Source organism: Zonotrichia leucophrys, chromosome 9 (genome assembly GCF_028769735.1).
Source record: "Zonotrichia leucophrys gambelii isolate GWCS_2022_RI chromosome 9, RI_Zleu_2.0, whole genome shotgun sequence".
Taxonomy (NCBI): Eukaryota; Metazoa; Chordata; class Aves; order Passeriformes; family Passerellidae; genus Zonotrichia; species Zonotrichia leucophrys.
Window position 1 is genome coordinate 1232827 of NC_088179.1, and position 26254 is coordinate 1259080.

Consider the following 26254-nt stretch of genomic DNA (forward strand, 5'->3'; position numbering starts at 1 on the left):
GCCAGCATTGATTGGTTTATGCTTTTCCCTAACACTGGGTTGAACTTCAGCATGGTTCAGCAGAAAGGAGTTTAGCTTCTTACTAATAACAATTTTATATGTTCATACTTTCAAGAAGAGAGATCAAACAGTGGTCACAGGAAAGCAGAACTGAGTTGTCCTAAAGAATCAGAAATAGCACCACTGCCTAATAAAAACCCAATGGTCAAACCTCTACTTCTCAGTTAAACTTGGGCAAATACTAGTTCTGCCAATTAATGAAACGGAAATTTGAAAGCACTCCTGAAATATTGGCAAATTGTTCTAATAATGGAACCTTACCTATTCTTTTTTCTATGCTCTAATATTGGAACTGCACAAGGGGAAATGTGAAGAAAAGAATTAAAGTTACAGGGATGAATTTTTCTGGTTTTTTGGATGAACACACATGTTTTAATTCTCACTGAGAAGGATTTTTCAGGTGTACCTCAAAACCACAAATATTCTGTGTGTCATTAACTTAGTAGATTTTTCAGTTGATTATGCTGCTTTGGATATTTATGTAGACGAAATAACTAGTTCCTCTAAAATGTCATGAATCCTCTCTCAGAAAGCACAGTAAAACAAGGGTTTCAGTATTTGTATGACTTATTTTATTATAGTTAGGTCTTAATTGAGTTGAGGTTTTACTTTCTGGGTGCTAGAGAAGGCTGCCTTCATGGTAGGATTTTTTTCTACCTCTGAAGTGGTTGGTACTGGGCCATTATCCCTCACTATATTGTGCTCACTTTAAATTTTTGTGCCTTCAGTTACGGCACCCAGAGGATTGCTGTGTGATACACTGAGTGATAAATTGCTGCTAGGGGAAGTGTATTGATCCCTGTGCTGTGGATGATTGCCATATGACGTTCTCATTCTGTAACAGAATACTTTCTATAGATTTCCTGAGCTGAATAAATAAAATCAGGATTGAGACAACAATGACTCGGGTCAGGTTGAAGGTGAGACACTCTCTCTGCTTCAAGGCAGAGACACAGGAAAGAGGAGAGCAGGTGCACCAGTAGAACATGATCTCTAAGTCCCTTCCTGGGAGATCTTCCTGAAGTCTTGTGGCTTGGTGTCCAAACAACAAACAAGCAAAGACAGAGGGAGGTGGATAACAAACTGCAGCCTCTATCCTGGGGGCAGGAAAGGTCTGCATCTCTTCCCCTCCCTGCAGAAAGGAGCCAGGGCTAAGAAAGCTGAAAATTAGGTAGAAGCAGGGCATAGCACAAGATCATGAAGAGGTTGAGTCTGATGAATAGAAGGAAGAAAATTTGGCATCATATCCTGATGGAGGATGCTCAGGATCTACAATTGCCTAAAGAAAGGTTTTTTTAAAAAGACTGGTTTTACTGAACAGGTTTGTCACAGAGCAGTGAGGAAGTCAGTCCCTTCTTTTACTTAACAATAGTTTGATACCATAAAGGTGCAAATAAACTCATCTATTCTAAATATATTCTCTCCCAATTTCTGTTAATTTTAAATATCTTTTTAATAGCTTTTTTCAAAGCCTTCCTGATTAATTAAGAAAAATAATAAAAGAAGGTCAGTGGTAGTTTAGTAACCCACTAATTCTTGTAACTCAACATTAGGAGGTGGCAGTTCTTTGCTAACAATGCTGCTGTTGTCTCTGTCCTTCTAGGCAGGGAACCAGAAAACATTTCCCAGCTAATTGGGAGCTACGTGCAGCGCTCCCTCTTTAAGGCATGGAGAGCATCCCATCAGAAATGCCAGTGGCCAACAGTGCAGTTATTAATAGAAGCAGCCCAGTGATGAAACAATGGGGCTGCTTGGAGCACTGGGACTGCTGGGCCAGAGCTGTGCCCAGCCCAGCATGGACAGCATGGCATGGCTGGGCACTGAAGCAGATTGAGAACAGCGAGTGTGAAAGGGCAGAGCAGGGCCTGGGCTCTGCAGGGAACAATGCTTCCCAGCAAATCCCTGCATGGACTCACAGGGACGGGTGGATGTGCAGTGACAGCTCATGCTCCGTGATCCGTGCAGTGAGGATTTAGCAGATGCACACACAGGCCTGGCCAAGGTGCCCCACAATGCAAATCCATGGGAATGTGCTGTGTCTGGGCTTCTGCTCTCCCAGAACTTTGGCTTGTGGTTCCCAGCTGCTCTGGCAGGCCAGGCCAGATGGAAACTCTTCCATGGAAAACAAAACATGTTTGGTCCTACTGCAGTGCTCTCACAAAAGCCCATGTTTTCTTTGGTTTTTTCACTAACCAGCCCAAGTCATGGAGAGCTGTCAGCACTTGAAGAAATCAATGGAACCCAAAACCAGATGTTTTGTTGACTGAGGAGGACCAACTGTCTTATAAACTCTGTGTGTCTCCTGGGCATACACAGGAAAGAGGTATGTGACCTTGAGAAGTCTAACCAAAGGGCCTGTAGCCAAATTGTGCTGCTAAGATCATTGCCAATGTTTCACTGGTAGTTTTCCTAGGTACCAGTGCTTCATAAAAATCCTCATTGCCTGTTTTAAGGTTACATGGGTTGTAACCTTCCTTTAACTTCCTGCCTTAGTCAGCTCAGCTCAGTAACTGCAGCTCAGCACGGCTCTGGCCACCACCTCCATTCCAAATTGAGTCCATGGCCTCCTGCTTTGCCACCAGGGCCAGCTGGTGTACAGAGCGCATGCTGCCCAAGCCAAGGGTGCTGGCTTGCAGGGACTGCATCCTCCCTCTGCTGATTGCTCTCTGCTGGCTTGCCTGCTGCCCAGCACAGGTGAAGAGAAGCCCAGCTGTGCTGCTCTGGTTCTCTCCTGCCCTTAACCCCCAAGCCTGTTCTAGGGGACATTAGACACTTCTAGATAAGTAACTACTTTTAAAAAGCAGCTATTTTTACAGTGCAATTCTACAGGAGTCTGGTTGTACCTTACAAGTATTTATCTCCAAGGATTGAAGTGCATCAAATGGGTAAATGTAATGATTTATTATTCACTGTTGACTTTCAGCATAAAGATCTTTGTGTTTCCTAGATAACAAATTGTAATTTTACTCTACGTGCAGCCAGATGATTTCTGTACATTCATTCAAGTTGCCTCACTTTCCATTCCTTTTGATAGACTGTAAGGTATAGCATTTGTTGGGAGTTTGGCTGGCTAAAGACTGGAAAAGTACAAAGCCATGGCTAATTCCAACTCCTGCACCTGCAAAGATAGTGTGTCCTTGGGCCTAGCTGTAGTAGGATAACAAATAGTGAAAGAGACATGAGAAAAGAGAGATGTAACCCCTAAGGAATGAGGAAGAGTTCATGGTATAGTTTAACCAATAGATTGCTTGGCTTACAGAATATTCATAAGCTTATTATTTGCTGTATAAGTGCTTGATGCTATCTTCAATAAACTGGACCTGTTGGACCTGTGATGAACCACCTGGTGTCCTGGTCCCCTTCCTACGACAAGCATTAGATAAAGAAATGGAGGAACAGGGATGTGGGTTGTTTTTAGGATTATGAGGTTTGTTGATTTGTTGGTTTTGGGGTTTGTTTGGTGTTTTGCCTGTGTGGCTAACTTGAAGTTCAATTATCTGTCTGTAGAGAATCCAAACACATCTGAGGTCATTTTGCTGTTCAGGATGAAGGCAATAATAGTATCCAATAATAGTTAATGCAGTTACAGATTTTTTCATTTTCTCTTTATCAAATCAAGGGAAACAGCACACCTCCTGACACAGGTCATGTTTTAGTCAGGGGAGAATCCACCCTGCTGATCTGGGAAATAGAACACAGTGAGGCTCACATGAGCTTGTACGTGATGGCAATAAGTGAAATTGATTTCTGACAAAATCCCACAGGTACTGAGAGCAGTATCCTATCAGTTTCAATCAATAAAAATTGCTAATTGTGTTTACTGCTTGTTAGGCTAAAAATGAGACACAGGATTTGGCCTTACAAAAATACAGCTTCCCTAAAACCCAATTAAGACACAGAGATGAGCAGCAGGATGGGAACGGTGCTGTGGCAGACACTGGTGACTGATAGGGGTAGAACCAAGCTAGAAAGAAGAATATTTTGTTGGAAGGGGATTAGAAAAGTGGAACCTTTCTTTTCTCACCATGAAATCCAGAATTTTTGAAGTACACTGCAGAGCAGTGGTTTGCCATTTCATGGTTCTGGGGTTAGTACCGGTATAGGTCTATAAAATTTTAAACCATGGCTGATTAAATAATTGAGAAAACAGAGAGAGAAAAAGACATTTTTTTCAAGAAAACAAACAAAAAGTAGGAAGATGGGAGTAATGTATCAACATTCAATATTCAGACTTAATTTTATTTCATTTCAGTTAAATGAAAGTTGCCTGGGCTCTGGACTTCTTTTCAAAGCCTGCTTTGTATTTGGATTATTTTTTAATATTTAAGACCTTAATGGCCCTTTAACTGACTAAGTTTGTAACATGCTGCAAGAGGCACTAGACTTTCTTTAGAAACAGTATTTTAGGTTTGCATTTTATGTTTGCATGGGTGGAGGGCTATTTTATTGAACCACTGTGGGTTGAGGGCATTACAGTTTCTAGAGAGATTGGTGGATACAATTTATTTATCTTTAACAATATAAAATGTGAAGTTCAGAGGTCAAGGGAGCAATAGAGAGAAATCTTCCTTTTAAGTGTCTGTTCATATATTTGTGTCTATAAAATCTCATAAAACTTTCACGTTTCTATCATTCACATTATATGACCCTCAGCAACAAATGTCATTTTTAAAATAACCTCATCCATTCTAAATTTATGTTACAAGGATTGCGTTCAATCATACAGTTTAACCCTCATCACCTTTAATAAACACTAATGGGAAAACTGACACTCCTTTTTCTAGCAGAAAGACTATTAATTAGTTATAGTGTATGACTTTAATGTAAGACAGCTTTTGAATTTTGGGGAAAAAAAAAAAAGCTGAGGGCATTTTTAAATTTGTAAGTATTATTCAAAATTTTATAGATTATAGTTGAGAGTACTTTTGGGAGCTGAGATGATTCAAGTACTATCTTATTATTGATTGAAGCTTAAAGAAATCTAGCCAAAAAAAGAGCCTTGCATTGCAACCCTGCTGCTTCCTGGCGTCATTTTGCTATCTCAGTAGCAAACCCCTTCCAAAGAAATAATCACTCCTGCCATCCCACCTAACCAACCTTGTCCTGATCAGATGGACTCCCTGTAAAAACACACAGTTGTTATTTGGGAAGCTATAAACCTGGAGGTTTTGCAGGATGTATTTTTTGGGTGGTTAGACCACTATCTTAATTATAAATGGGTTTCAGGGAGTTGGTTACCATAGCAACAGTCTATTTAGTGCTTTTTTCAGAGTGAAACCCTACTTGTCTGTGTGTTCAAGAGAAGACAGAAGGGCTAAGGAAGGAAACGGAGCTTTTATTTCTCCAAGAGCCATAAATTGCAGCATCCTCTATTTAAAGTACACAGATGGAAGAGCTGCTCCTTTTCCTCAGTGTTTTTTCTGCTGCTGAGAAGCCCCATTTGATGCTTGAGTAAAATACAACCTTCCCCTATTTCAGAAATGCAACTGCACCAGGGTTAATTAAGGCTAACACCCAATCAGATTTTTCCTAAAAGTGCAGCTGAAAGCAGAGGACACAATCTCTTTGAAAAGCTGGAGCTGTGGAAATTTCTCATGCAGCCTTGTGCCTCATGTCTCCTGCAGCAAATCAGGGTCCCTCTCCAGCTGACTGAAGTCAGATAAAATTTCTCTTGCCATTGATTTCTCTGCAGCTCCCTGGCTGTGTATCACAGACCCAAAGCCACCTTGACTTGATTTTTTACCCTCTGTTGGCTGTGAGGTGGAGAAACATAACAAAGGGATTGGGGGGTGTCAAAATTCCTTAATCCTGCATGGCCATAGGTTGTGATCCTCCCACGTCCTTCAGGGACTGCACCTGTGCAGTGTGAGCAAAGCACAGAACACAAGGTCTTGGGGGTTAAGCAGAACTTGTCTGGCATTTGCAGGATTTGCCTCTAGAGGGGTTTCCAGGCTCTTGAGGGTGGGGAGAATTGCCTGGTAGGGGTAATGAGCTGCCAGGAATTGTCAGCTTCACTCACATGGGAAAGGAAACAGAGTTCTGAAGTAGGTTCAGTCTCCAAGAGGGGGCAGGAGGAATTTAAAGCGTGGGATAGGGAAGAGTTGCTGTCTGGAGCAAGGTAAATGGAAAGTTGTCATGGAAGGATAAGAAATGGATTGAAGTTGTCATGGAAGGAAAGAAATCGATTTGGAAAGGAAAGTATTGAAGTTGGAGAAGACTAGTGAAGAGGAGATGGAGAAAAACCCTTTCTTTGTTCTCTGTAAGACAAAGAGGACCTTCCTTTTTATGGTTCTCCAGTAATCTTTCCTGTATCTTGACCTGCAGACTGACAGTTTCCCCTTGGACAATATAATCACCCCTAGGTGGAGGATAGCTGATTGTGGGAAGAGAGAAGTTGCTGGCTCTAGGATCTTGGTGTCATTTGTGCAGTTGTCACCCCTGGCTGACAGTATTATTAAGTGCCACAAGATCTTATAAGCTTTCCCTGAGGAGGTCTGCCACATGACGTAGAGGGAAACTCAGAATATTGCCTTACTCCACAGGAAAACCCCAACATCCACATTTCTTTGTGTCTCTCTCTTCTGAGCTCTATTTCTGCCCAAAAACTGTGAATATCTTTCTGACCTTCAAATGTAAAAGAGATGCAAACCCATGATTTGAGTGACAGAAGAAACTTGCCACACCAGATGTGTACAGTCCAGTCTTCCTGCCAGAACTGACCAGGAGGAGAGTTTGCTTTAAACAGGACAGCCTTCCATGAGACCTGATGGGGAGCTGTGTTAATTTTGGGCATTTCATTTAAACAGTGCAGGCTCCAGTGCTCTGGCGCTCATGACAATGGTCTTTCATACCTTTCATTGGATGATCAATTTTTTTTTGCTCTTAATTTAGCCAGATTTAAAATTATCTGTTTGGGTTTGGGGTTCTGGGTTTTCTTCTTGTTTTTAGGTTGGGTTTTTCGTTTGTTCTCTTTTTTTTTAGAAAAATACAGAAAATCTATTGGTGCTGGGGAATTCTGTGCTTTCCATCTCTCTGAACTGTGTCTTCATTTACAGAGACCCCAGACTTAAGTACTGAGGCATGGCCTCTGCCCTGAATCATAAAAAGTCTGTAGTCTCCCCAGTGTTGCTAGACCACAAAAAAGGACAGTGCCTGTTCTAGGAACAAATAGATGTCAGAAAAGGAGAACATTCAAAAGGAATATTTTTTTAAATTTTGCAAAGCAAAACTGATAAGTATGGCACAAAAGACACGAGATTGTAAGAGGTGCCTTAAAGACATTAAACTATGAAAGGTTCATAACAGAAATTAGAAGGCTTTGAAGTTCCTATGCTTGAGGGCATTTGGAAAAGGGAGCATTAAGCCCGGACACCTAGGAGGAGTCAAGGTCTAGCTCAGACAGTGCTGGTTGCCAGAAGATAGGGGATTGATTATTTCAGGTTTTAAATTCTCCATTTGCCCTGTTTCTGACACTCCTGTTCCAAACACATACTGCAGCACACTGGCAGAGGCAGAATGCAGAGTTTTCTGGAGGCCTCTGTTTCTGCCCCTCTGCATTCTCTGATGGAGGAAATGGGATTAAATATTTTACACTTGAGATCCAAAAAGCTGAGCTTTCCAGGCTCTTCATCCTACTTGTTTTTTACTTGCTGGCTTGTGAGTATAAATGCCATCAGACTCTTACAGCCATTCTCAAGGTGAGGATCTCCTTTGCATTGTGTTTCTCCCTGGCTGTGTTCCAGAGGGGGCCAGATTCTCTCCTGTATGCAAGAAGCAGCCTGCTCTGGGTACAAAGCTTTCAGGTTCCCCTTCTTACCACTTCTTATGCCTTCCTGACCTGAAGTGAAGCAGATTTTTTCAGAATGATAACAACTGATTCATTTAAACAAAAAGGGCCCAATTTTATAATTCTATAGCCAAACTTCTGTAGCCCAAATCTGACTTATATTTTTGCACTTCAATGTCAGACAAGACACTAAGCCTCTGAGTGAGCAGTTAGTGTGTTTGCATTTCTGCCTTGACTTCTCCCCATTTCTCATACAGAGGCACTGTGTGTTTCACATGTCCTGGCCCTCAGACCATGCTGCTTTTCCTTTTTATTTTTTTCCCTCCATTGCTATCCCCTCGGAAATCTCAAATTCAAGGTTGAAGGAGACTGGGAGCCAATTCTGCTCTCAGGGTTAAATGTGGGAATCATTGCCCTAGCTTCAAATTCATGCTGGTGCAGGGAAGATGAGAATTTAGCTTTCTGTACTGTTGTCAACAGGGGGAAAATAGAGTCCCTATAAGGCTGTATCCATGGAAACCATCCTGCTGCAGTAGTGGGTAAAGCAGCAAATCAATTTCTTCAGTTTTAAAATGAAACACATTATAGTGCATCTGGCATTTAAGAGATTATCCGTGTTGATAACGGTGGAAAAACCCTCCTCTAGCAAGTACACTGGCAAGAACATTTCTTCCCCCTGACAGAATTCTGATTTTGGGTAGAATGAGCATTGATGACAAAGTACCATGAAGACAGTGCAGTGAGACAGAGCCAAGTCCAGAAGCAACAGCATTTAATGAAGGAGAAAATCGTTTAATTTAGCATTTAGCCCAAGTATCTGGGCACATGGTGACTAAGATTCAGATGTATTAGCAGAGGCAGTGACCTGTCCCCTCTGTCTCCCTGCTCTTTGCTTCCGTGGTACCACGTGTGACAAACACAGCGTTTGTACCTTGTGGTGCATGTGTGTGATCAGGAGTGTGTGTGAGCATGGCTGCTGGGCTGTCAGATGAGATTTCAGTGCCCACTGCAGCCTGCTCTGGGTAACTGACTGTATACAGGTGTGTGTTTCAGAGCCAGAGGCATTTCCAGTGCAGATATGTGCTGGCTGTCTCTGTGCTGTATTCTTGTTACATTTCATCATGTACAGCTTGAGACACCATCCCTTTCCTATGCCATGGAGGGAGCATGGAAATAGAAGGATTTCTTACACCATGCTTCAAAAGCTACCATACACTTTTCCTGCTGTGTGCACAGAGGTTCTGCCTTTATTTTTTCACCTGTTAAGGTGTCTCTCTGACCACTTTGAGAAATAATACCCCACTTGATCAGAAAACTGCCTATACACCAATGAGACTTCATTCTGTTCTTCCTTTTTGTCAAATCCAAATATTGCAGTCTGCCTTCTCTCTGCCTATCAGACAGAGAAATTATCTGCCTGGGAGAAACACAACCTTATTTAAGAGAGAGGGAGTGAGGCTGAACCAGGAGGGAATAAAAAGCATTACAGGAACTGCCTAGACCAGGAGAAGCCCTTCAGTTGATGAGGATCAGATGCACATTCCTCTGTCACTTTGCAATGCCTAGGCTCTATTTTATCTGCTTCTGAATCTCAGTTCCCTGATAACAGCAATCACATATACAATACTGTCTTCTTTTATCTACATCTGCCCCATCTATTATAGCAATTCCTGTTTGATTGACAGTTATGTATTTTTTTCTGACCTGAGGGCAAGCTTATTGCAATGCACTCCTTTCAGGGCTATCACTGAAACACGTCCAAAATCTTCAACTGGTGCATAATGTGGCAGTTCAGCATTTGAATGAAGTGAGCACATATTGTTGGGGGCACGAGAGGTTTTGTTGCTCTGTCACATCTACCAGTTAATGGAAGATGCAGCTCAAACCCCATTAAGTGGTAGAAATGGCTCAGTGGTCTGAAATGCTGCTGTTTGCAGAGTGTTTTGTTCTACATGTGTTCAATTGCTATGACATCCAGTGTTGTCTATTTGGTCAGTTCCAGGGGTTTTAAGAGTCAGGAAAAGACCTCCCAATGCACTGCTTGAGGACTGTGCTTCCTTTCTGAAAATGAAATTTCCTGATGAAAAACATGTGGTTGAAAATCACAAATTTCTGCAGCTTGTTTTCTATGATCCATGAATGTACAGATCTAGGAATCCTCTCTGTATTCAGGGGTTGGGCTGTGTTCACTTTTAACTGCTAGTGTTTAGATACTGAAGAATGAAAATTACACTTCTCATTGCATTGTTTATCTGTAATTCTCACTTTCTACATAAGCCTTCCATATTCCCCTGTGAGGAAGCCTGGGGTTCCTGGTGAGCTCAGACACAAGGTGTTTGCAGATTTCTCTCTAAAAGGCCAGGGAAGGGGGAAACGGAATAGGAGCTGTGACTGCCGTTTCTTTTACCATTCTTCATCACAGTCCTGTGTCTGTGCTCGTCGGGGTAGCAAAGGCCAAGAGACCAGGGGAACCCTGAACACCTTTTGGAGCAGAGAGATTGGGCTTGTTTGTTACTGTGGGTTCTGGGAGATGTTGAGATGGGCTGGCAAAACCTGGAGATTTTAATGGGTTTGATAAGGGCTTTTCCTCTGCTCTGTGACAAATGGCAAGAAAGGTGACCTTCCCACCTCCTTCAGGTCAGACCTGGGAGCCCATGGCAGGATCAGGGGCTGCATTTGTCCTGAGGGACAGAGCAGGAGCCACCTCTGGATGTGTCACTTGTCTCCCAGCAGCTCGGTATGGCGTTTCAGAGCACTCTGTGCCTCAGCCCTCGCAGTTTGCACAGTCATGTCCAGTGTGGGAGTGTTTCCCAGGGCTGTCTGTCTCCATGGATTCTGAGGTGACACCGTGTTTGTACACTGCCTCTCCTGCTCTACCACCCCCATGGCTGAGGGAAAGCTCCTGAGTCATCCTCACAAAGACTGAACATTTCCGGCAAACCTGCAGGCCATCTGTTGTGTGGGCAGGCAAGAGAATATCGGGTGGGAAAACCAGTCACACACCAGTGTTTGGATCTGTCCCCACAGCCAGCTCTCTTAAATGACATTTTAACTATTGTCTAAATGCTTTTTCTGTAAAAAAATTTAACAAATGGCAGCCTTGCTGTTAAATGATTCCTTAAAATGAACCCAGTCCTCAAAGTCACTTTATGAATATAGAAATCCCATCCATATTCTAAAATTTCATTCATTTTACTGTTTCAGAAACCTTTATCAAAAATCAGCAGTTCCCTATTGGAAAAAAAAGCTTGAATTGCCTTTTCTCTGGGGCTCAGGTGAAAGCATGGCCTGGCCACATTCCTGCCATGGCAGGTATTATCAGTGCTGGCACGTGGTGGCACACAGCAGCTGCCACTTGATACAATGCACAGAATGTGCCCCAGGTCCAACAATGTCTCCCTGTGTTATGTCTTGTTCAGTGTAAAGTCTGTAACCACTCCTGACGGTCACACAGCTCCCTTCTCTGCTTCTATCATTCCACTCCTCAAAATTAGAATTCCTTTCCATTCCTAGCCTATATTCCTAGCAGTACCCTGTGGATTAATAATCACAGCGAAATTAAAATATCAGGCCAGTGCATACATTGATCTGTTCTCCTAACACCAAGCAGCTGTGCCTAGACCTGGTTCCATACATATACTAGCTGTAAGCACAAACCTTGCCCCATCTGTACTCAGTTTATAATTTCAGAAATATCTAAAAGAGATGAGTTCTAAGGACTATGGTGTGTCCTTGGATGGCAAGTTTTGCTAAAAATTCTGGTGACACAAGAAGGTGAGTTGCTAATCAGCAGAACCACCACAAATGCAGCATTGTTTACAACAAAAATGGAAAAAAACCCAAGACCACTTTGTTCATTTGAGAAAGACCTAATTTACTGATGAACAGATTATAACCATACAATATGTTTGTTAAGGGTATGGAAGACTGACAGTCTCTGGCCCTTAGCTTCATGCAGACCCCTGAAAAACATCCCTGTCTGCAATGGGAGACTTGTTAGTGGGCAAGGTCATTTGCACAGTGGCATAAATAGAAAAGCGGTGGCTGAATCTACCCAGAGTTGAAAATGGAAGGGTGTTCTTGCCTCACACAGAGAGAAACACTGTCCTTTTTTGTTTGTGCTGCTTGGGAAGCCTTTAGAGACGACCAGAGAGCAGTCACACTGCTGTGAGCAGCAAGAGCCAAAGAAATGTGTTCCCTGTATCCTTCTGTTCCATTGTGAGCTGTTCCTTAATTCTCTGCCCTGGCCCCTGTCTCTTCTTTGTGTTCCCCCACCTCCAAAGGCCTTCTCAGAGGCCAAGGCTGGGCAGAGTCCAGCCAATTTGTCAGATCTGGCAGGGCACATGACAGAGAATTTACCCAAGTTTCATACTGCTACAACAAGTTCCTCTCAAGCAGCTGGAGGCCAGAGGATTTCTCAGCTGGCACAGAGTCAGAGCTCTGTACAGACAGTGCCTGCTCTGGCCTAAAGCCTCGTGTGACAGCAAACCTGAACCAGCACCATTGTGTGACAGCAAACCTGAACCAGCACCATCGCTGCGTGCTCCATCAGCTGTTTCTGGTTTGCAGCAAAGGTGTTTCTTACCCCTCTTACAGGGCAGATTCTGGCTCTCCCTAGGCTATGTGAGTGTGGCTGAAGGATTTTCAAATGCTTGAGGTGCAGCATAGATCCTGTAATCCCTCTCTTGAGAAGCCCTGCCTGTGGAGACTGCCTTGGATTCAGCTCTTGCTCGGCCATGGCACAGTTTGGCCAGAGACAAACTGCACCTTCTCAAGAAACATTTCATGTTAGGAAGAAGGAGGACCTTCCTTTTGGTGCACTTAGGAGCCCCAGCACAGCCCTGTGGCCTTTCCTTTGTGCTTGAGAGCACACCACAATGTGCACCTGCAGGACAGGCACATCTGCTCTGTGATTTCACACTGCAGACCCCTGGCTCTCTCGTGTGACCCCAGCATAAGTGACAGACCCTGAATCCCTCAGCCTCCTCTGCTGTTAAGTGTCCCTCTGTGAAAAGGGAGCAGACTGAATTGTTTCACAATTAATTTCCCCCTTCCCCCAAGCACTCACCTTCTCCATGCAGGGTGTCACTGGTGGTTCCTGGCTGTCACCGCTGCATCCCGGGCCACGGCCTCCAGGAGAGGGGACAGAGCAGTGCCTGCAGCCAGGCCATGGCAGGGGCTCTCTGCACAGTTCCAGGGCCCTGGGCTGCACTGCTTGGCCTCCTCGGGCTGCAGAGGGTCAGACAGACAGACAGCTGTGCTGTGTGAGCCCTGTGAGAAGGTACCAGCTATGCCTGGGCAGACAGGGTTAAAGAGAGGTAAAAATGTTGGTCTGCTAAGAGATGTCTCAGGGCCAGAGTCACTTGGACTGAGAGCAAAGTCCTTTAAATAGGAGAGTGCTTGATTATTCAGCTGGGCATATTCAAAATTGATCTTGCTTTGAGTAACCTCATCCAGGATTTTTGCTCTGCTTTTCTGATCTTCAGAGCAAATCTGCTCCCCATTTTGCTTCAAATGACAAAGATTGCTAGACTGGAAACTTGTGTCATAGTTGTATTGGTTTGTGCTAGGAATACTGGGATATTCTGGAATTTGAGCAAGGCAGCTGCATTCATTCTGCAACAATAACTTGTTTTTGTACTGAGACATCTTTTGAATGATACTGTTCATTTCATTCCCAATGTATTTATCTTCCAGGTGCTTGTTTTCATAGCTGATTTTTAATGATGCCACCTGTGTTACACAGTGCTCTAAGAGCTGCACTATGTTAGTGCTGCTCTCTGTTGGTGTGGGGCTCATGTAGCTCTGGAAGTGATTGAGGGTTAGAGGCTGCAGTGGTTTGTCACAGGAAACAGAGAGGGAGTGATACACTGGTTTATTTCTGTCTTCCCTCTCAGGGGGATCTCGGAGCGAGGTCGCAGCAGTCTTGTAGGAGTAACATGATTCTACTTCGTGATAATCATCTAATGAAGGATTTTCAGGGCTCTGGGAGCCACTCTCTCTGTTCAGCTTTTCTGGCAGAGGGTTTTTATCCCTGGATGTCTCACATCCCAGGGAAATTGCTACCTTCTCATTCTCAGTTGAAGATGTCTGCAGATTGTCTCTGTTAGCCTGTGATTGTGGTGCATAACTTGATGAGCTGGTGGTTTCCACAGTCCCAGGCACTGTAGATAAGTCCTTGTGGTGACTCCCTTCTCTTCCTTGGCAATCCAGATCAGATGTGTTCAGGCAGGAGTCCAGGCTGTGGTCTCTTTCAGCAAGGTTTGCTGAAGAGGCCTGGGTTGCATGTTTGCTTTCCTCCAAAGGCACACATGGGTTAAATGTTTTAGATTCACCCTTGCCTGGTGTCTCCTGCTGAGCTCCTGTGCTCCCTCTCTGCTCTGGACTGTGACTGGGCAGGATCAATGAATCACTAGATTTTTCTGGCTGTGACTGAGGACTCTGAAGAGAGTCAGGGGAGGAGATGAGTCCCGAGTGTTTTCGTAGCCAGTTTATTATGCCCATGGTCAGGGAAAGCTCAGTATCACACAGCTTTAGCAAACATTCTTTGCCTTTCCATGTGCTGTGGAAAAAACCCTGGCTAATGATGTCCAGAGTTGGTTGGGAAGCCATGTTCTCCTCAGCTCCAACATGAAAGCTGTAAATGGACAAAGGGATTTCAATGGCTTGCTCTGAAACACTTTCAGAGGCACACAAGTCATCATCAAGGATAGGGCTTACTTTGACTTCATTTGGGTCATAGAAGAGCTCATAAAGGGCATCTCCACTGTAGCTGTCTCTTGGAAATCTACCTGGGACACCAGGGGTCTGGGCTTCCTTCAGTTCATCATCTTGTCCAGGAGAGAATGAGTCATAGTAGCCCTCATCACTCGTGGATGTGGATTCCTGGTTTTCACTTTTCGGTGTTTCTGTTTCTGTGGAGCTGGCTTTGGAATTGTCACCTTCTTTATCAGGTGACACCTGGGGCTCTGTGACCAGTACAGCAGCCTGACTTCTGTCCTTTTCTGCGTCAGAACCAGGGATCTTCAGTAACTTCTTTTCAAACAGAGCACTCTGATGCAGCCTTACTGATTTGTTGATGTTGTCCCAAAACTTGGCAAATTCCACTGTCTCATTCTGGCCAGGAGAGGCCAGCTGCTCCACCCCACCCTGGAAGGAGCCCATGCCAGGGCTGTCTTTGTGCTTGCTTCGCCTCAGCAGAAGGTCTTTGCTGTTCTCCAGCTCCAGGTGAGCAGAGCTCTCGTCAGCAAAGATTTCCCCACAGCCAGTGAGTGAGTCAAAGCTCTTCAGGGAGGCAACATCTTCACACAGGGCATTGCAGTAGTCGTAGGAGGAGTCAGACTGCAGCTCACTGTCTGAGCAGTCCTGTGACAAGCAATCAGCTGCACAAGCTTCTCCAGTTTTGAAAAGATACTTTGCAAGACGTCCAGACAACTCACTCTTGCAGCCTGGAGAGGACAGGTTCTTGTCCTTCTCCACCAGAAATGAGAGGCTGTCTGGTTTATTTTTTCTTATGTGAAATATATCTCTGAGCCCCTTCTTAGATCTCTTGAGGGAAATCCTCTTCCTGGGGATGGTTTTTGCAACAGCCGGTACAAAAGGCATCTGTGGCACAAAGTTCCTGTAATCAATCATCTGACTGCTGCAGGCAGACTGGCTGGGGCTGACCACACACTCCTTCTTGCTGCTGGAGCTGGACACCCCTGAAAAGCTGATGCTATTGACAAGTCGGGCCTTGCCCTTTCCAGCAAAACCCTCCTCACAAGCCCTGCTGCTGCTGGGGCTGCAGCTCTCTGCTTTGTCTGCCTCAGCAACACACTCGTGGGTTTTACTCTTCCTTACAAGCTTGTAGGAGGAGCCAGATGATTTCTCCAGGTTGTGACCACCGGCTCCACTCCTTGCGGCTCTGGTAGAAAATCTGTAGTTCCTGTGTGTGGCCAAACATGCCAGCTGGACTTCAGCCACACTTTGGTTCCCCTCCAGAGCTGCCTTTTTGTCTTTGCCCATCTCATCTTTGCTGGTGGGAGCTGCTTGCACTGGTGGCACTTTCTCATGTTGCACACTGGATTTTATGAAGGTCTTACCTCTCTTGAGCTCCATACTGCTTCCTCACATCTGTTTCTGTAAAGGAAACAGCAGAACACAACTATTGCGAGGTTGGTGGGTAGCACTGTAAATTTTGAAAGCAACTGGAGAGCAAAGGAAGGGCTATTAACTATTATAAAATTGAGCTTCTCTGCCATCAGACATTTCCATCATTGAGTCATGGTACTGCATGAGAAACAGACTGAGTGAAACTAAAGGTGTGTTGGCTGGAAGATTCAACATGGAGAAAACAGTGCACATTATGGGTTGGTAGCTGGGGCTCACAGAACATTTTGTCTGATAGAAATAAACAGATTTGCATTGAGGATTATGACTTCAGGATGGCTTTTAACAGGGTAAAAGTCCTGCTCTGAAGGTAGAAAAGGCATCGGTGAAAAGCAATGCCTGAGAAAGTTCAACATGCAAATGTGTGTATCAGGTAGGCAGACAAAAATCTTAAGTTGGGAAATCTCCTAAGAAAACAGATCAAACTTTCAACACACAATGCTCACTTTATATTAAAATAATCCCTTTTTGTGAATAGAAAATCCATAAACCTTGGTACTACCCTGGAAGCATGCAGAGACTGAATTACTGATTTTGCTTCCTTCTGAGCATAATATATAATTTTCTACACTGCTACTTTTATTGTCAAAAATCAAAAATGCCATATTGAAAATCATTGTAAGTCATGAAAAAAGTGTCATCTCCAATTTACAAAGACCAGAGTGGCACACAGAGGCATTGCCATATTGAGTCTGCATTGTGCATTGATTAGCTATTTCTAAAAATACTCTAGTATCTGTATCAATGCCAGTTCCAGGCTCTGCCTGTATAATTTAGTATTGAACCTGTTTCATATTTTCATAAATCTAATTATTCATTAATTCTTTTAGCCATGTCACTGTCCGTTTTCTGGCAGTTCTTTCGTGGAAAGATCTGATCCCTTCCTGTCATGCATCAGCTTGAATATTAAGTCAATGGATTTCCACAAAGGTGAGTCAGGGATGAGGAAAGCACTACCTAAAATCTGTTGGACCAATCAGATTTTTACTTGGTGGGAAACAGCACAGTAACTCCAAGTCCTGTTCTTGAAAGAACGTGCTTGGATCTCTCCCGAATGAAACCTCATTTAATGATTTATCTTGTTTTGAATTGGTTAGACATAACTAAACAATTGGAGACACTGAACAGGAGATCTTAAATTCAGTGCCCAGCCTAGGCTTTGTACTCCTAAAATAGAACTTAAAGCAGTCTTCAGGCTATTTTGAACTCTAACAGCTGTCAGTAGCCTCCAGAAGCTTTCCAGTCACCAGCCTTGCTGGAACAGCCACACTCTGCCCATCCCCTCACAAGATGCAGCGCTGTGTGTTTGGGAGCACTTCGGCAGGCAAATCAGTGACAGCCCCTTCCTGCTGGAAGCTGCAAACTAACAGGTGATTAGCAATGTTTACAAATAAATGTAGGTCAGAGACAGAAGGCAGAGAACATGAGGGCAAAGTGTGAATATTTGACATGCAGTGAAACATGGTGGGTAGTGATAGATGGGCGTCTATCAGTGTGATGGAGATGCTGGCACATTCATCTGCACTTGGCACTCAACGTGAGTGTTACAGAACAGCCTTAATGAAAGCCAGTAAACATTTTACTAGCCTACCAGGTATCTGGAGTTCACTGATGCTGCGGGAAACTTGTTTTGCATATTTAGAAATAGGTCACTGGGACACAATTACACTCCTCTTCTGAAGAGCAAGGTGTGATTGACAAGCAGTGCAGCATGCAGAACTCCAGCAGGGTTGTGAAAACAATCAGAAAAAGCTGATGCAAGACCAGTTATTAATATCCCAGAAAGAGAGTGTCCGACACCTCAGTCCTTTGCAAGTGCAGAAACAGGTACAGTGTCCCTGTGTCCCTGCTGAGAAGCTCCTCAGAGGTCTGTGACACTGGCAAGTGCCAGCTTTACAACAATGGGATGTGGGACTCTTTGAAGCCCTGCAGCTGTTTCTGCCCATTCTGAGCACTAAGCAAAGGTCATTTTGTAGGATATTGCATACTTGGGAACTTTTGTGCAGATACATTAAAAAAGCTTTTAGGGATGGATTTATTTACTGTCAAGTATGAAACGTATTAAAGCTAAGAATTTAGGATGACACTGGATAATCTTTGGAATAAAGTAATGTTTGGTCTGAATTGTATCTCATTGAAAGAAACACAATAGATGACCAGTTTGATAACTGGGTCTAGAAACTTCAAGGCTTGTTCTCATGTCTTTTTTTCTATTTTAATAGATTAGATGAACAGTTTTATCTTGAAAGCCAAAATGGCCCAAGTAACATATTTACTGAAGAATATGTCTAGTATAACAATGTAAGATACACTGATGGTAGCTGATGCTGCCTTTTCAGTTTTTTCTGATGAGGAAAAGTGTTAGATGTTGTTTTGGTTTTGTGGGGATTTTGTGGTTTGGTTTGTTAGATTTGTTGGGTTTTTTAATCTGCTATACATATATATATATATAATCACCAAATTTGTATTCTAATTATTTAATATTACTATTTATTCCCATATATTCTATTTCTAATACTCCCCCAGGATTCATGCCAGACTTAGTATCTAGTTCATTGGGTCATCCTGCTTATTCTAAGACTGTCATATCTTTGTAAAACTTCCCCATTAAAAATGCTGTTTAAAATGAACAAAAGACAGGAAGGACCTGCTCAGGCAACTCTTGGAGAGCTCCTCAGGACACACTACCAGAGTCTGCAGATTTTTTAAAACATTCACCTTAGATGCTGTTTTGTAACTTCCCATATTCTGCATTCCTCTTCATATTCATGTGATGTAAACTATCAATGAACTTCTTTCCAAAAATAGACCAGAAATATTTATGTGATGATTCTCTCATTCTATATCTATTAGTACTTTTAGCCCTTTTCATTGCAATGGATTATACCATGATACCAGGGTTTTTGGGTCTCTGCAGGGACACAAGTTCTATCTCTAACCCCAGAAGCTGTACCAGTGAAGTTAGAAACAGATTAAAGTGCTGTAAGGGAAAGTTACCCTCCAGTGGTTACATAAAGCTAAACCAAAATTCTATGAAAAATTATTACAGGCTTTTAAAACATAGTACATTTTTCTGGCATTTCTTGACCCCTGCACTCAGCTACACCAGTGCCTGTCTCTGTTCCTTTTCAATTACTCTTCTCTTGGACTTGCAGGATATCACTTCTGCCTCAGGGATAAAAGATATATGAGGGTCTGATTTCCATCTTTGCAAAGGAAATACAATTTTCAATTAAAAGTCACTGTAAAGAACAGAAACTTGTGGAAACTAGCAGTCAGTGTACTGAGAGTCTCAATGTTTTCTTCATTAATAACAAAATGGTTTTTTGCTATCTGCAAAATTGTTTATGGAATGTGTTTAGAGGAGATCCTCAAATTTCACACTGGGCTACAGTTTAGTTGTCTTTTACAACAAGATTGGGTGCAGCAGCAGCAGCATTGAGGCTTCCCATCCACAGTAAACTACTTTTTATCTGGCTGGATCAGACCAGCTGCTCACTTTTAGGATTTCACAAGTGTCTAAGCAGGCAATTAGACCCAGATTTGAGGCTGATACTATAAAGGTTTTCCTTTGTATTTGGATAATATTGCTCATAAAATGCAGAATTACTTCATGCTCAAACATATACCACCTGGGCAGGGTGTGTCACAGCCTTTTCCTAAAACCAGGAGGTTTTACTCCATCTGTGATTCATCTAAAAGTAAATTAAAGTTTTAGAATGGAAAGATGAGCACTTTCCTGTGGGCTGAGGAGATTTGATTTTAGGACAACCAAAGCAATTGCCTCAGGATCTGGGTTATGAGGACCTGAGAAGACTGAGTTAGGTAACTGTTCTGGTTAATAAGAGCCACATTCAGATGGCCTAAATCCCCCCTAAGCCCAGGCCAACACACAAAGGCCAAAGAGGGGTGCAGTGGAGCCAGACATTCATTGGGAAAATGGGTGGAGGCAGGATTCCAACTCTGCAGGTGCTGCCTCTGCCATGCCAGCCCAAGAGAAATGTCACATTCGCCTCTGCCCATGGCCCCAGCACTTTCTGCCAGCCATCCTCCAGTTTCCCCTGTGATGGAATGGGAGAGAGCCTTGCCCTGGGTTTTTGGCTGGGTCAAAGCTGTTGTATCTTTCTAGCTTATAACTCAGTAAAAAGGTTTGTTTATGCTATATTCAAAAAAAAGGTAAAACATCAGTCCTCCTGCATGTAATTCTAGGAATACCATCCTACTGGGAAAGTAGAAGTAACTGTTTCAGTGAGGTTGCATGGATAGAAATAACACTATTACAAGGAGGAAATTTAGATAAAATCTTCAGCTTTGGCAAGTTTGGCTCAAATATAATTTTTCTCAAGTAGGAAAAAATGTAATTGAGGTTCATTGATTTCAAAATCTTATCAGTGATCCAGCTTAGACCTCTCTTGCTTGCTTGTTGATGTGTAATTTATATATAATCATCTCTCCTGGAGATAGAAATAGGTAAAATTCAGAATATAGTGGTTTTGAAGGGGAGATAGGAGTGTTCTTTCTTCACATTTATATCACTCTTACAATTGGCAGGTTGTGGAGGTGGTGCCTTGCTAAGCAGAGTTCTGCATGTCACTTGGCACCTGAATTTCACCTCCCTCCAAGCATTTTCCTCTTATCAAATGAAAAAGTTGATAAACACTGAATAGTCTTTCAAGATTTTTAATGCAAAACTAAGGAAAAACCTCTCTTTGTACTGCTTTTGTGGTTTTGGATACAAGTTTGGAATGAGTCCAAAATCCCTTTTCCACAAGTGGCTTCATATCAATCACATTTAAGATGCTGAGTATCAGAGGCACCTTTGAAAATGTTACCCTGCTTTTCCACCAGAAATGGTAGTATAATTAAATTTCCTGAAAGCATCTCTCTGGTTTGGGTATATGGACATGCATCAAGATTCAAATAAATGCATTTTAAGATGAAAATTAAAAAAAAAATTCTTGATAAATCATGTAATGGGAAAGGGGAAAAGAACAGAGCACTGTGGGAGGCTCTCCCGATTGTCAGCCTCAGGAGGATTTTTACTGGCCACCAGTTGGAAGTCCTAAAATGCAAAAAGCAAGCAAGCATGAGGTGGTGAAATCCACAGCTACTTTTAAAGTCAGTGAACAACACTGATTTTAATCTTTAGTATGTGATCAATTAGCAGTGCATAAGGAACAGCTGGTGCTCCCTGTAAAGCATGTGGTGGGGGAAGATTTTTGGAATAAGACTGTTTATTTACAGGCAACAATATTAACTCTCTATCTGAGAAGATGAAAGTTAATGATGGGAATACTTACTAATAATCATGAACATATATTCCATTCTGTTAATTTGATTTTTAATTGCACAGCAGAATACGGCTTCCTTGCCAGAGGGTAGTGATATTCTCACTGCAGTTATTGTAACACCGTTTCTAGTGAGCAAATAAACATAACAGTTCTTCTGGTAAAAGGCAAAGAGGATTTTAAAGCAGAGCTCATCTTCTCCTTTAAACTGATTACCCTGCTCCCATCTCATCTCCATGAGAAAGCAGCAAAGAACAGGGTGGAAAGGGTGGAGGATGTAATCAGGGACAGTCGTGATTCAGGGAACAGCAGAATGTTTATTTTTAAAGGCGCCTGTGTGACACACAAACCTGCATTGAGATCATGCCTCTCCTTAGGAGTACTCCTCTCATCACCCTTAGTGCCTGGATCTTATCACTCCCCTAAATCATTTGTCTCTCTCGGGTAGCCCAGGATAAATAAATATCTGCATATACATTTAGGTCAGGCAGTGGCTTTCTCATGAAGAATCAGCAAAAACCACATTGGTGTGTTTTTAATTCAACCCTGATTCCACTGAGCACACAAAGTAAAATCTTACACTCCCCAGCAGAATACTAGAAAGATGTGCAGTAAAATGCTTAATCTTATTAGCAGTGTGCTATAGGGAAGTCTGAACCTTCCTTTAAGCCCTGACAACTGTTTTGTGGAGCTCAGGATTTTTCATAGTAAAATTAACCACGTTTCTACTCCCTGCACACTGTCCTGCTGCATGCTGACAGGAGGGATCCCTGGGGGCAGAGCAGCACCCACAGCATCTCTCAGCATCCCTCAGCCCCAGGTGGGGCACCCAGTGCTTCCCCCAGCCCCACCTGGGCACCCACAGCATCCCCCAGCCCTATCTGGGCACCCACAGCACCCCCCCCAGCCACACATGGGGCACCCACAGCATCCCCCAGCCACACATGGGGCACCCACAGCATCCCCCAGCCCCAGCTGGGCACACACAGCATCCCCCAACCACACATGGGGCACCCACAGCATCCCCCAGCCCCAGCCGGGCACCCACAGCACCCCCCAGCCACACATGGGGCACCCACAGCACCCCCCAGCCCCAGCTGGGCACCCACAGCATCCCCCAGCCCCAGCCGGGCACCCACAGCACCCCCCAGCCACACATGGGGCACACACAGCATCCCCCAGCCCCAGCTGGGCACACACAGCACCCCCCAGCCACACATGGGGCACCCACAGCATCCCCAGCCATGCATGGGGTGTGGGCAGGGCAGAAGGAGGCTGAGCCCATGACAAAAGGAGGCTCCTTCTCTGACAAAATCTCTGCACCTCTCTCTCAGTTTTGTTCTGCACCTGAGGCTGAAAGAAACGTAACTGGCTCGAAATGTTCCAATTACATCATGTAAAAGGGCAGCTCCAACTCCTGCGCAGGGAGCTTTCAGTCATCACTGCACTGCTAAGAGAAGGCAGCAGAGCAGAAATTTCCACTGCATACCTGAGAAGGAAACAGCTTTTTTTTCTTGCCCTGACCAGCAGCCTGTTGGTACCAGACAGCAAAGTGTTAACACTGACAGCTTTGGCTGTCCTCAGTAATTTATTGCTTTAAAAGGAGATAGAATGTGCATTTCTATAAATACAGGCACAGACTTGCCAGATGTATGGAAAAAGAAGTAGAAAGCAACGCTTCAAAAACAAGCAGTCATCCCAAAATAATACTCACTCAGAGTCACTGAGAAATGCCATAGCACCAGAGCAAATGAGGCAGATCACAAAAATGCTACTCACCATGTTTTATCAGTGAGCAGGAATCCTCTGTCTCCTAGCCTTGCTCCTGAAGCTGCTCTTTATCCAGAGGCTCCTGTGATGCTTTTCAGATTCGGAGGGGCTGGACCACTGCTGCTCTCCAGTGTTACTCTCCACCCCCTGTCTTTTCCTCCTCCTTCTTCCTCCATCCCCACCCCCTCATTCCTCCAGCTTGTAGCTTTTTCGTACCTCACATAGATTCTAAGCTTCCACATGGAGCTCAAAATAGGAAAGATGCTTATTTCAGCCATCTGCTTGGTGCCATGGAAATGCCTCCTTTGCTTTAGGAATAAAAGCAAGGAGGTAAGCCTGGGAGTTTCTGAGCCAGCATTTTGGTTCCTCTCTATATGACTGCTTATTAGATAGGGAGGAATACACCCAAATTAATTTCATTTCTCATGTGTTGCTTTGTTTCAGACCAGGATTCAGGGAAAGTGATCTGAATGTGTTTTGGTTCGTGTGATGCTTCACTGGCAGTGTATGCAGGCTATTGGAATGTGCCACCCTTTGTAGACCCTGAGTAAAAGCTGAAGTTAGAAGGGATTTCGTGTGGGAGCAAAGTGGTGTGAGGGGAAAGAGTGACAATTTCAGCTGCCCAGGGCAGGAGTGCCTGGTGTTAACCTCATAATGCCTTCAGCAAAAATCATTTACCAAATTCACCTTTCAGTCAAACTTCTGTTTCAGTGTGCAGCAAAGGCAACCTCTGATGTTACAACATCATTCTTTGTTATATACACGAGTTTATTACCATCACAAACACCAGGGCTCTAATTTCACAGAAGTGTAACGCTGGCATCCTTCCCCCAGCCCTCCCCACTGAAAGGGTTCCCAGTCTGATCACAGCTTGATTGTCCCGTTGATTCCTATGAAAGTCCTTCACCTCGGCCTCTCCAGCCTCCTGCTTGCAGAAACACCTCTGCTGGGGGCAGGAGAGGAGCCTCTCACAAGCCAGAGGGGATGCCATGAAGCAGTGCCTTAATCCACTTCAGCAGCTCTCCTGTGAGCTCAGAGCTGCTCTCAGGATTACCCAGCAGTTGTTGAGGGCTGCTGTGTCTGCAGGGGAGCTGCCTCTGATGCAGGGGCTGCTCACTGCTGCTCTGAGGCAGCAAGCAGGCAGCTCCTGGGTGGCTGGGACAGACCAGCCCAGTCCTGGAGGCATTTAGGAAATCTCCCGCTCTGCATGGACTGAATATGAGCATTCCCTCGCAACTGGAGCAGGTGCAGCAGTCAGAGAGCTGATCTCTTCTGTCCCCACATCACAGCAGAAAGGCAACAAAAGCCTTCACCTGTTCTCATCTTCCTTTTCATTGTGTGCTTTTGCTGAATCTTGAAGACGGGAGGAAAGGAGCTTGAACTTTTGTGCTGTCTAAGCTTCTAAAGCTGGAAAACCAGCCTGTTAACTTCAAAGCCTGCAAAACAGAGTGTTCCTGCTCTGAATGTCAGGCAGCAAGCCACTCAGGTGTTCCTGATGGTAGAGACTGGAAAATTACACCCTTGGGGAAAAACCCTGGGTTAAATCCAGCCTGCAACATGCAGAAAGCCTTAGTGTGACTGGTGGGAGGAAAGAACAGGCTGTGGGTGAGTCCTAGCAGTTCTGGAAAGTAGATTAAGAACCATTGTGAGAATAAATATGTTAATTAGAAATAGATTTGATGGGTTTTATTCTGCATGAGATATTTATTTTAATATAGGAGGAAGCTTTTCTTCATGAGGGGTATATGAAGCCAAATTTTCGGGTGGTACCTCATTGCTCTGCAGTGATGCTGCTTTTGAGAGCCTCCCCTCTGTTTTGGAAAGAAGAGGCCTATAAAATGCTGAAGCCCTTCTTTGCTCCAAGTACACCAAGGCTTGGAGAGACATGAGAATGACAGAGGTCACAGCAGTCACCTGTGCCCAGGTGGCCAAGAAGCATCATGGTGGTGCTGGGTTATCACTTGGTCTGGATGGTCTTACAGGTCTTTTCCAGCCTTAATGATTCCGTGATTCTGGTGCTGAGTCCAAGCTGGTGTTGGTATTGTCTGAGCAAAACTAGAAACTTAGGTTTCTTATTTGAAAGTTATTCATACACACAATTTCTGAGCTGGGTTTCTCAACTCTGAAGTGTAGGCATTAAAGGTAAAGGCATCAGAAAAGATATACCCAAATATGCCATGTGAAGAAGGATGTAGGCAACAGAGAACACTTAAAACTACATCTAAAGCCTACTTTATGTTCAAACCAAGCACAATAAAACAAAGATTTGGAGAAAATAACCTGGGCAGGGAGGAGCTCTTAGCTCCAACCCTGTTTCAGGTAATTCCCACACATGCAGTCCCCAGAACAGCCTGTTGCTGCTCCTCAGGACCTGGGAAAGCTCTTGTGCAGTGTCCCCATTTCTAACTGCTGTCCCTGAGCTGGAGAAGTGAGAGGGGATCACTCTAGACCTGGGTGAGATACCCAAAACTGTTCTTGGAGATTCATGTAAAGCATCTTCTGTGATGAGAGATCTCCAGGTTTTAGGATGTTTACTTTGGACAGAAATTTCCAGCTTTAGAGCCTTCTATTTCCCTTCCTCATGGGAAGTAGCTTAAATCCATGGAGGGTTAAATCCATCAGCCATCCATGGCCACAGCTGTCCATGGCCATAACCTGCACAGACCTAAATCATGGTGTCACTGCACACACTGGTAAATGCTGAATAGCAGTTGGTCCATGGTAGCCCTAATGCATTGCAGTGGAGCTTTTTTTACTTCCTGAACAGTCCCCAACTTGCAGTTCCCTCAGCTATCCTTTTCTGCTATCACTACATTTCAGGCTATTTCACCAGAGCTGTTGATCAGCTTGGCTCAGAATGTTGGCAATTGGAGAATCTAATGGTCCTCTCTGATTAATTCTGATTCATTCAGTCTGTCCAGAATTGTTCAGGGCATCAGTGGGCATAAAAGGGAAGGGAAATCCAAAAGCTGCAAAGGAGGGGCCCGTGGTACAGCTGCCATCTGTCAGCAGCTGCACACAGCCCTTGGCATGGTGAGCGGGGAGAGGCACTGAGGAATGCACAGCCACTGCTGAGGGAGGAGTGGGGTGCCAGGGGTCTTTGGGGAAAGGAGGAGGAAACTCCCCATGGAAACACAGGGAGGGAGTTTTTAGATGAAGCAGGCCCAGCCTCCCAGAACGTGGAAGCCTGACTCTCCTC

The 26254-nt window shown here is 44.0% G+C and overlaps 1 protein-coding gene across 1 annotated transcript in view; it reads right to left on the reverse strand.

Moving 5' to 3' along the window:
• AMER3 (APC membrane recruitment protein 3) overlaps positions 1-23172 on the reverse strand; it is a 42301-nt gene extending 19129 nt beyond the window's left edge. The window contains exons 1-2 of the mRNA XM_064721040.1: positions 23065-23172; positions 12915-15967 (exon numbers count right to left, since the gene is read on the reverse strand). Of these exons, the coding sequence (XP_064577110.1) occupies positions 12932-15946 (3015 nt within the window). The 5' untranslated portion in view covers positions 15947-15967; positions 23065-23172 and the 3' untranslated portion in view covers positions 12915-12931. The remainder of the gene's footprint in view (positions 1-12914; positions 15968-23064) is intronic.
• Positions 23173-26254: the final 3082 nt, after the last annotated feature.